Source organism: Herpailurus yagouaroundi, unplaced genomic scaffold, assembly GCF_014898765.1.
Source record: "Herpailurus yagouaroundi ecotype Mexico unplaced genomic scaffold, PumYag 141, whole genome shotgun sequence".
Taxonomy (NCBI): Eukaryota; Metazoa; Chordata; class Mammalia; order Carnivora; family Felidae; genus Herpailurus; species Herpailurus yagouaroundi.
This window is the reverse complement of record NW_024412396.1, coordinates 74,987,996-74,999,899: the sequence shown is the minus strand read 5'-3', so window position 1 is coordinate 74,999,899 and position 11,904 is coordinate 74,987,996. Positions and strand designations below refer to the sequence as shown.

General features: G+C 47.4%; 1 protein-coding gene across 6 annotated transcripts in view; it reads right to left on the bottom strand.

The window, feature by feature from the left end:
* TDRD9 (tudor domain containing 9) overlaps positions 1–11,904 on the bottom strand; it is a 121,233-nt gene that overhangs the window by 72,585 nt on the left and 36,744 nt on the right. For all 6 annotated transcript variants that reach the window (XR_005791243.1, XM_040478348.1, XM_040478349.1 and 3 more), the window contains 2 exons: positions 8,654–8,757; positions 477–541 (listed from right to left, as the gene is read on the bottom strand). Coding sequence is in view for 5 of the 6 variants with exons in the window: in XM_040478348.1 (XP_040334282.1) it covers positions 477–541; positions 8,654–8,757 (169 nt within the window). In the remaining variant the exon portion in view is untranslated. The remainder of the gene's footprint in view (positions 1–476; positions 542–8,653; positions 8,758–11,904) is intronic.

The following is an 11,904-nucleotide window of genomic DNA, read 5'->3' as shown; positions in this document are numbered from 1 at the left end:
AAAAAAAAAAGGATCAGGGCGCCTGGGTGGCTCAGTCAGTTAAGTGTCTGACTTCAGCTCAGGTCATGGTCTCACCGTTCATGGGTTCTGTGCTGACAGCTCAGAGCCTGGAGCCTGCTTCGGATTCTGTGTCTCCCTGTCTCTCTGTCCCTCCCCTGCTTATGCTCTCTCTCTGTCTCTCTCTCTCTCTCAAAAATAAAGCGTAAAAAAATTTTTTTTAAAAAAAGGAAGAAAGCCTACAAAAGTAGAAGCACAATTAAAAAAAAAACTTTAAAAAAATTAAACTCTTCATCATCATTTTAGCAATGCAAAGGTTACGATAAGAGATCAAACTGAAAACCACATGTGCTCATGTTCTTGGGGTCTAAAAAGACTAAACACACAGAGCCAAGTACCATTTTTCACAAAATGGGCTAGACACAAACACAGCCTCCATCAAGGGCATTATAATTCCAGGCCACAAGCATGACACTCACCTGGCAAAAACACCAACACGCTGCTCCGCTCCGCCACAAACTGGGCACCCGACGAGCTCTTGCTCCTGTTACAAATGTGAGTGCACAAACGTTAATCTGGCAAAAGTAGCCACTGCTGGTCTAGAACCCCGACAGCCCAGGCTTCTGATCGCGAAAGTCTCATACAGATCATCCAGCATGTTTTCTTGTATGTAAGAAAACACAGAGGTCCTGGGACATGGTCCCACAGTCACTGGGGTGCCCAAGAGTCTTGATTCCCATAAAACTCATCTGCCAAACTTTCCCTTGAAATTTAGTTATTGTAATCGAGAATCTCAAAATACAAAACGTTTAAAATAACTACAAGTAAAACTTAAACTCAAACCATCAGCTTGCCTTCCCACTCCTGTCAAAATATTTCCTCGGTGTGAAATCAGAACTTTGGTTCTCTGCACACTGCGAGCTCTCCTCGTGCAGGCAGACGGGGCAGTAACAAAACAGACAAACAAGGTCCCTGCTCTTTGTGGAGCTCACATTCTAGCAGGAGGGAGAGACCAGAGACAGGCAAGCAAATCAGGTGTCTTCAGTTTAGCAGTAAGACACCGTCAGGAACAGATGGGCGCCCAGAGACGCTGTGTTGCAGTCATTAGCTAATCTCCACACCCCTTCTCCTCTGCAGGTACTGGTCCCAGCACAGCCCAGACTGCTATTGATCAGCTCTTCCAAGAATTAATAAAGACTAGAGTGAAAACTAGTAAGATAAAGTAAAACAACAACAACAAAAATCAACAAACTCAAACCCAGGTCTTTGAAAAGATCAATGAAATGGACAAATCTTGGGGCCCCCCGGGGGACTCAGTCAGTTAAGCGTCTGACTTCGGCTCAGGTCATGATCTTGCAGTTCGTGAGTTCGAGCCCCACATCGGGCTCTGTGCTGACAGCTCAGAGCCTGTGGCCTGCTTCCGATTCTGTGCCTTCCTCTCTCTCTGCCCCTCCCCTGCTCACATGCTATCTCTCTTTCTCTCTCAAAAATAAACATTTTAAAAAAAAATTTATAAAAAAAAACAGAAATGGACAAATCTTTAGCTTTTGACCAAGAAAAAAAGAGAGAAGATTCAAAATACTACAATGAGAAATGAAAGGGGCGCCTGGGTGACTCAGTTGGTTGAGCGTCCAACTCTGGACTTTCGCTTGGTTGTGATCCCACGGTCATGGGTTCAAGCCCTGCATCGGGCTCTGTGCTGACTGTGTGGAGCCTGCTTAGGATTCTGTCTCCCTCTCTTTCTACCCCTCCCCAGTTCACACATGTGCTCTCTCTCTCTCAAAATAAGTAAACATTTTTTTAAAAAATGAAAGAAAGGGCATTACTTTACAGAAATACAGAGGATTACAGAGGAATACGATGGAAAACTGTATACCAACAAAGTAGATACTTGACAGGAGATGGACACATTCCTAAATAGACACAAACTATTAAAACTCACCCAAGGGGGAAAAAAATGTGAGGGCACCTGGGTGGCTCAGTCAGTTAAACGCTGGATTTCGGCTCAGGTCATGATCTCATGGTTCATGGGTTCGAGCCCCGTGTCAGGCTCTGTGCTGATGGCTCAGAGCCTGGAGCCTGCTTTGGATTCTGGGTCTCCCTCTCTCTCTGCCCCTCCCCAACTCTCACTGTCTCCCAGAGCTCTCTCAAAAACAGAGATTAAAAAAATTTTCTTTTAATCTGAATATGCTTATAATAAAGCAATAAACTGAACTGAGAAGTTTAAAATTACTCGTAAAGAAAAGCCCAGACCCAATGGCTTCACAGCAGAATTCTACCCAACATTCAAAGAATCGATACCAATTCTTCACAAACTTGCGAAAAACAAAACATTTCCCAACTTATTTAATGAGGCCAGTACCAGACAAAAAATCACAAGAAAACTACAGACAAGACCTCTTGTACCTATGGATGCCAAGAGTCCTCAACAAAATACAAGCAAGCCAAATCCAGCAACATACGGAAAGGACTGTGCACCATGACCAAGTGGGATTTATCCCAGGGATGCAAAGTCGCTTTAATACCTAAAAATCAGTGGGTCCTAAGAAACTTAACAGAAGACCATGGGGGAGGGGAAGGAAAAAAAAAAAAAGTTAGAGACGGAGGGAGCCAAACCATAAGAGACTCTTAAAAACTGAGAACAGGGGCGCCTGGGTGGCGCAGTCGGTTGGGCGTCCGACTTCAGCCAGGTCACGATCTCGCGGTCCGTGAGTTCGAGCCCCGCGTCAGGCTCTGGGCTGATGGCTCAGAGCCTGGAGCCTGTTTCCGATTCTGTGTCTCCCTCTCTCTCTGCTCCTCCCCCGTTCATGCTCTGTCTCTCTCTGTCCCAAAGATAAATAAACGTTGAAAAAAAAATTAAAAAAAAAAAAAAACTGAGAATAAACTGAGGGTTGATGGGAGGGTGGGGGGTGGGAGGGAGGGGAGGGTGGGTGATGGGCATGGAGGAGGGCACCTGTTGGGAGGAGCACTGGGTGTTGTATGCAAACCAATCACAATAAATTTCATATTAAAAAAAATAAAAATATCTTTAAAATATACCTAAAAATCAATTCATTTAATACATTATATTAGCAGAAGAAAAACAAATTTCACATCATTACCTCAACAGACCCAGATAAACCATTTAAACAAAATCTAACACTCTTTCACAAAAAGTTTTAAGAAGATAATAAAATAAAATCTAAACACTCAACAAACCAGCAACAGGAGTTTACTCCCTCAACCTGATGAAGGTCATCCACCCACAAGGAGCCCACAGCACACATGATACTTCACGGTCAAAGACGGGGAGGCTTCCCCTGAGATCACAGACCAGACAAGGATACCTGCTCCTCCACTTCCGGTCGGCACTGTGGTGAAGGCGCTAGGGCATCCAGATTGGAAAAGAAGAAATAAAACCATCTCTGTTCATAAATGACATGACCTTGGGTACAGAAAATCCTAAGAAACCCTACCAGAAATGGGGCACCTGGGTGGCTCAGTCGGTTAAGTGTCCGACTTCGGCTCAGGTCATGATCTCTCAGCTTGTTAGTTCAAGTCCCGCATCAAGCTCTGTGCTGACAGCTCAGAGCCTGGAGCCTGCTTTGGATTCTGTGTCTCCCTCTCTCTCTGCCCCTCCCCTACTTGTTCTCTCTCTCTGTCTCTCAAAAATAAACATTAAAAAAAGTTTTAAAAAATCCTACCAGAACTAATAAATGACCTCAGCAAAGTTGCAGGATAAAAGATCAATACACAAAAATCAATTGTTATTTTGATACATCTGCAATGATCAAAAAATGAAATTAAGAAAATAATTTCATTCACGAGAACATCAAAAGGAGTAAAACACAGAAATGTGTTTGACAAGATAAGTGCAAAACTTATACTTTGAAAATTACTAAGCATTGTTGAAAATGATTTTTAAGAATCTAAAGAAATAGGAAAAGATCTCGTACTGGAAGACTGACTACGGTCATAGTTAAGATGGTAACACTCCCCAGATCTCCAGACTCAACCCAATCCTTTTCAGAGTCCTGGCTTCCCTGTAGAAATGGACAGGCTGATTCTAAAGTTCACCTAGGAGTACGAGGGACTTGGAATAGCCAAAACAATCCTGAGTAAGAATGAAGTTAGAAAGACTCCTACTTCTAATTTCAGAATTACTTCAAAACAGTGGTAACCAAGGTGGTGTGGTACTAGCCCAAGGAGAGACACAGAGACCAACGGAAGAGAATTTAGAGTCCGGAAATAAACCCGCCCATACGTCTATGGCCAACTCATTTTCAAGAAGGTGCCAACACACAATGGGCACAGGAGAGTCTTTGAACCAACAGTGCTGGGACGAGTGGTTAGCACACGAGCCCAAGAATGAAGCTAGACTCTCACCTCACATGTACACAAAACTGAATTCAAAGACCTAAGACCTAAATGAAACGCCAAAACTGTAACACCCTTAGAAGAAAACAAGGGGTAAATCTTGATGAGCCTGAACCTGGCAATGGATCCTTAGCTATGACACCAAAAGCATGAGCAACAAAAGAAAAACTAGACAAATTAGACTTTACCAAAATTAAAACCTTTTGTGCTTCAAAACTACCAGCAAGAAAGTAAAAAGACAGCCGTCAGGATGCAAGAAAATATTTGCAAACCATGTATCTGGTAAAGGGCTGGTATCTAGAATATACAAAGAATCCTTATGATCAGTAAAAAAACAAAAACAAAAACAAATAATCCAATTAAAATCGGACAAAGGACGTATGTCTCTAAATACACACACGCGCGCCTTTAAAGAGGATATCCAAATGGCCAATAAGCTCCTAAAAAAGATGTTCAACATCATCAGTCATCAGCAACATGGAAGTCAAAACCACAACGTGATACTACATCACACACACCAGGATGGCTGGAATCAGAGGTCAGACATCAACCAGTACTGGAAAGGACGTGGAGAAACGGGGACCCTCATGAGCTGCTGGTGGGAATGTAAAATGATCCAGGTGCTCTGGAAACCAGTCCGGCAGGTCCTCGACTGGTTAAACACAGAGTTACCATATGAGCCGACAATGCCCCTCCTAGGTATATACCCAAGAAAAATGAAAATACACATCCACGCAAGTACCTGTACATGAACTTTCACAACAGCATTCTGCACAAAAGCCAAAAGGAGAAAGAGAACCTAAGTCACCATCAATACACAAGTGGATAAATGAAACGTGGCGTATCCTACAACAGAGGACTGACCTCAGTCATAAAAAGGAAGAAAGTCCCAATACACACTACAACATGGACGAGCCGTGAAAACCCACAATAAGTGAAAGAGGTCAGCCACCAAAGATCACATCCTACAGGATTCCACTTACATGAAAGTCAAGAACAGGGAAACCTATAGGGACAAAAAGTTGATTAGTGGTTGCTTAGGACCAGGGGTGAAGGGGAAGAATGAGGAAGAGAGTGAAAGGGCCAGGGTTTCTTTCTAAGGTGATGAAGATATTCTAAAATGGGCTGTGGTAATGGTGCCGCGTATGTGTGAATATTCCAGAAACTACTCAACTGTACAGCTTAAAGGGGTGCATCATATGTTATGTAAATAGTATCTTGATAAAGCCATTTTAAAAATGAGGGGGAGGGGCGTCTGGGTGGCTCAGCAGGTTGGGCGACCGACTTCGGCTCAGTTCATGATCTCACAGTTTGTGAGTTCAAGCCCCACATTGGGCTCTGTGCTGACAGCTCAGAGCCTGGAGCCTCCTTCGGATTCTGTCTTCCCCTCTCTCTGCACCACCCCCCCAACTCACACTCTGTTTCTCTCTCTCGAAAATAAACATTAAAAATTTTTTTTAATGAGGGGAAAAGGAAGGGGAACAGAGAGAGGCGAACAGGATGCTCCATTTGCCACAAAGCTAACAAACAGGTGGAAGTCAATGAGCATTTTCCCCAGGGAACAAGGGTCAGAAGCCTTCACAATGGAAAAGAAGTCTGTGGGACTTCTCTAAAGATACAGTAACTACAATGACGACATTATAAACCTTCCTAACCACCAAGAAAAGATTTTAAAACGAAAGAAAAGGCCATAGAGTATGTATGACACATGTGAGACTAAACACACGGTCGTATCAATAAGCACGGATGGCTGAACTCAGTAAAGCCAAAGTTTTTCAAACGACTCATAAACCACCCCCAACTCTGCTACCTGCAAAAGACATATCTAAACATAAGCCGTTCAGAAAAGAGTGACAGTACGGGCTCTGGGCTGATGGCTCAGAGCCTGGAGCCTGTTTCCGATTCTGTGTCTCCCTCTCTCTCTCTGCCCCTCCCCCGTTCATGCTCTGTCTCTCTCTGTCCCAAAAATAAATAAACGTTGAAAAAAAAAAATAAAAAAAAAAAAAAAAAAAAAAGAGTGACAGTAAAGGAAGGGCAAAGATTTTAGAGGCCAAGACAGAAAGAAAGCAGGGCTGCGATCTCGAAACATGACAAAGCAGAATTCAGGCCCCACAGCATTAAGCAAGACCGAACGGGGCACGATATAATGCCGAAGGCACAGTTCACATCTGACAAGAGCTCCGTGCCAAAACACGGAGCAGCCAAACCCAGAACTCTCACACAACCAGATGCTGGTGGGGACGCGGAGGCACGGGGCCCCCTATCCATCGCTGCCGGGAACGTGAAATGGCGCAGCCACCCTGGAAGGCACTTGGGTGAGGGAGCGATCCTGCTCCTTCGTGCTCACCCCGAGGAGCCGAAAACTTACGTCCACGCCAACACCTGCACATACGTGTTTACAGCAGCTTCCTTCATAACTGCCACCAACTCGGAAGCCACCAAGACGTCCTTCAGCAGGTGAACGCGTAAACACACCGCGGGCCGTCCAGACAGGGGAATGCTGTTCGGCGCTACGAAGAAAGGAGCTACGGGCCAGGAAAAGACATGAGGAAACTTAAATGCTTGCCGCTAAGTGAAGGAGCCAATCTGAGAGAGCTGCGTATGTATGATCCCAACCACAAGACATTCTGGAAAAGGCAACACCAGGGAGACAGTAAACAGATCCGTGGTTGCCATGGTTATAGGGGAGGGAGGAAGAGGCAGGACAGACAGGATCTGGGGGCGGGATACTACCATGCCGGATACACACCATCACACGCCTGCCGAAACCCATCAAATGCACACCATCAGTGAAGCCTACACTGCAGACTTGGGGGGCGACGATGATGTGTCAACAAGGTACTGCTCCAGTGCAAGACGCTGACGGCAGGGGGCACTGTGACTACGTCGGGCACGTGGGAACTGTACTTACTCCTCAACGTTGCCGTGAACCTAAAACTGCTCTAAAAATAGTCTATTTAAAAGAAAACAAAATCCATAAGGGCACCTGGCTGGCTCAGTCGGTTAAGTGTCCGACTTGATTTTGACTCAGGTCATGACGGGTCACGGATCGAGCCCTGCGTCAGGCTCTGTGCGGAGCAGGGAGCCTGCTTAAGATTCTCTCCCTCGCTCCCTCTGCCCCCTCCCCTGCCTGTGCACTCTGTCTCTAATTAAAAAAAAAAAAAAAAATCAAAGCCAGAAAGAAATCTTTTAACATAGGTAAGAAAGAAAGAAAGACCAAAACTTGAAGGAGCTCAGAAACCGCTAAAGTAACACAACTGCATGCAGGTTGTGGGGGACGGGAGGGGATGACGGCCCGCTCATTCTCAGGTAGTGTTCAGGGGGACCGCAAGACGAGTGACTTTACGCGTCACGGATGTCTGCACTTCGCAAGTGACAGTAAAAGGAGGGAGGCATGGACGTGCGCGTCGGGCCTGGAAGGACAGGCGGCCCGCAGTCACGTTCCGGTTGCCGCGAGGAGGCGGACTCTACATCGTCCGGGTCTGTCATTCTCACACAGAAACTGCATTTACGAGCCACAGGAAATGAACACAGGGAGGGTTCAGAACATAATACAGTATTTTTTATATCATAGACTCCAACCACCCTTGATAACCTGAAGTTGCTCTTAAGGGAAAACAGGTTCCGCTTCAAAGGTCCAGCTAAACACGTGAGCAAACGGGTGACCAAGGAGCCTTAGGGTGGGGAGCGGATCTTCCTTTTTTTTTTTTAATGCTTATTTATTTTTGAGAGAGAGAGAGAGCGAGCGAGCATGAGCTGGGGAGGGGCAGAGAGAGAGGGGGGACACAGAATCCGAAGCAGGTTCCAGGCTCCGAGCTGTCAGCACAGAGCCCGACACGGAGCTCGAACTCACAAGCTGTGAGATCATGACCTGAGCCGAAGTCGGACGCTCAACCGACTGAGCCCCGGGGCACCCCCCATATCTTCTTAACAAACAGAAACCAAGGCAAGGAAGTGCACCCGACACCTTCTCCTAGCGCGGTCCTCTCCACCTGCCCCAGACTAGGACTGACAGGACTCAGCATGTCTGGAAACCATTCTCTCTTTAGGCTGCGACTGCTGGCTTCTAAAACTGTCAAGTCTTAAAACTGTACTTGGTCTTACTACTTTAAAGTGGAAATTTCCAGTAAAAAAAAAAAATGGCCAATGTACCGACTTTATTTTAAAATATACAGTGACTACTGGAGAAGGTATCTACAGTTACATGTTAACATTATAAAAACACTAAACGGTTTCCAAACAAACAGCGAACCATTTGAACTCGCACGTGAAGCACGCTGCCAAGCGGAGCGTCTCTTACCCACTCTCCTTCACATCCAGGTGGTCGAACATCTGGATCAGGGAGACAGCGACTTCGTATATGTCCTTAGTAATCACCGGCTCCTCCAGGATGTGAGGAGAAAGCTAAACACAGGAAAAGGAAAGGCCGGAAGATCAGAACAGGATTACAAGGGGTTCTGGGTTCAGACAGGTGACTGTCTTTAGTGCGTCACTTTAACACCCCAATAAAAAGAGTACTGTCAGCAGCCAATACACGAACGCTTGCCGAGCGCCAGGCCCCAACGGACACGGTACGGACGAGTTCACCCCCTGTCCCTGTCACTGGGGCGCAGATGGGCTCAGAGTGCAGACACACAGAGGTGGGACGTCTGTCGGGAAACCTAGTCTGAAGACAGAGCGAGCAGCTCCAGATGCGTACAGAACCCAGCGCCGGCGCCCCTCCCGTCAGGCACCCGTCTCAACAAGTCCTGAGACATCACCGCCACCACCGTCACGAGGACCGGGGAAGGCTAACACCCCATTACATCTGCCAACTTACAGGAAGAATATACCGAAGTCACCTATGTGCCAGGGCGCGGGTCGCTAGACTACTTTTAATCGCATACTAAAACAAAACTAATGAGCCCAGCTCGTTTAAAACTGCCCTCCAGACACCTCCGCAGAATGCGGGAGGTCAACCGCAGCAGCCACCCCCCCCCGCCGCGGTGAGGTTGGCATCACTGGTCTGAGCTGACGGCTTCATGGAACCAAGGCCACCACCGTGGAAGAGTCTCTCTACAACATCCGGCACAACAGTTATGGCATAATTTCCAGAAAATCTCTTTCATAGACATATCGGGGGTTTTTTTGCACCAAGAGTAAGAAAGCTTTTGTGGTGTATTTAATAACCTTACTTATCAAGTACTATGCTCAAAGCACTGCATTCAACTTTGTGAAAAACACATCAGAAGTCTACAAGTGATAAGTAGTTAGCCACAGATGCAAACTTTTCCCCCCATTTTTAGAGTAAATTAAGTCCGCTGGTAAGAAACCATTTTTCATTATTAGTACGATCCTACTAACGTAAGAATAACAAACCGGCTTTTACTTCATCAATAACTGTGAAGGAGCATTCTATCTTTACCTGGAACGACTTTCTACTTTGTCCAAACGATAACCGTAACAGAAACATACAAAACAGAAATAGAAAGAAAGCATAGTTTTCACAAACCCCGACAGTGGCATTCACACCCATCAGAACGGTTGTTCAACAAACCAGTAAGCCACGGAAAAGGTACGTCACCAATTCAGAAGTAACTTCACTGTGTTCTAGAATCCAAACCCAAACACTATCATTTAAATACAATACAAGACACCAGACACAGCCCCGCTTTCTCCCAGCAGGCGCCACACGGGTAACGACGGGAACGGTGAGGTGGGTCACGGGCCCACTGATCCACGGCTGCCCTCGCCCCCACCTCGTGAGAGTCAGAGGCAAACAACAGACGACAGGCGAGGTCTCTGCTCCCCCAGACGGCACAGTGATCTCAGGGCAGACGGGCCCACTCGCTCAGTCGATGCGCTCCGACAAAAGATGAGGCAGGGGAAGGGGCGGAAACGTGGAGGGAACGAATTCACGCGGGCGGAAACGGAGAGACTCACTCCTCCGCCGAGCTAACGACCGTGACGCCGTCAACGGAAGGAGGCTGAAGCTCGTGTTTCTGCCCCACGCGGAGAGGCTGGGGAGAGGCTGGAGCCCTGCGCGTCTGCCGTCACCACGAGCCGGCCAGCTGGTCCCAGGAGGAGGGCGAGAGACGTGCCACAACGGGCGCTGCAGGAAACGAACGATGCCGAGACGGCCAGGCACCATCGGGGAGCAGAATGGGGACCTCAACCTGTCTCACCGTCCCCGTGATCCCCTCGAAGTGGGTTACTGCCCAACTGTGAACAGGATTATAAAAGCCCTGTCCAGGGTGGGAAGGCGTGGGGTGGTGGGCGGGGCCACGCTCTCCTTCAGCTCTGCTTCCGGACTAAAGCTGCACATCGTGGGCGCTCCCTCCGGTCTCATTTCTAAGGGGAGGGTGAAAACAAAAAAGTCGAAAGTAGGTAGTGAAAAGAACTCTTCAGAGGACGTTGAAGAGAACAGCCAGGGTTGGCAACAGAAAGAGCACAAGGGCAACACTGGCCTCAAGGGAAGGGTGACTTTCAAGAAAACCAAACTTGAACTGGCCAAAGGTGTCAAATACTACAGGGAGGTCATGGTAAGTTTAGGGCAGAGGACTCTCAACTTAAGGAAGTCGCTAGTGATCCTGACAAATGCCATCTCAGAACAGGGGCAGCGGGAGCCAGACCACGGAGAGAAACACGGGACCTCGTGAGGGTGCTTTTTAAGATGAGAGAGACTCAGTTCTGATGAAATGGGGACAGGAAAGGGGCAGTGGAGAAGGCACTAGGAAAGGTAACACGAAGAGGGTGTTGGGGCGCCGGGGGGGGCTCAGTTGGTTGAGCAGCCAACCTCGGCTCAGGTCACGATCTCGTGGTCTGCGGGTTCGAGCCCCACGTCAGACTCTGTGCTGACAGCTCGGAGCCTGGAGCCTGCTTCGGATTCTGGGCCTCCCTCTCTCTCTGCCCCTCCCCGACCCACGCTCTGTCTTTCTCTCTCTCTCAAAAGTAAACATTACAAAAGGAAAAAAAAAAAAAGGCAAGGAGGGGGCAACAGTCAACCAGAAAAGGTCCCTAAGAAGGCAGAAAGGGAGAAAGGCTGGTGTCCGCAGAAGGAACGCTGCTTCTCCCCTGTAACATTAGATGGTGCGCCCAGGGAGTAGTAACAATAACAAAACTGGAATTTTTAAAACTCCTCTGACTCCAAAAACTATACAGCAGAATCTATACAAAATACCGCTTTTATAAGGCTTAATGTTAATATATTCATTCACCGAAATATTTCCTGAGTACCTATCAAGTACCAAGAACAGGATACTGGGTATGCAAATGCCAAAACCGGGTTCTCCCCAGCCTGGAGAACACGAGCCCCTGGCTGGAGAGGAGTCCAGGCTGCCCCGCCCGCACGGGAGCAGAGGGCAGGTGCCCAGGCCTGACCCAACTCCACAGTGCACCCACGAGCAATCATCGACGTGATTCCAACACACAACGGCCAGCTGGAAAGACTTGTAAAACCATCGGTACTTTCACATTCCAAAATGGGCCAGAAAGTACAAAATTTTTAAATGTGACGAAGTGCCCTCTCCCCTCCACCTTGAGTACGGGCTGCAATTAGTGACTTGTGTCCAA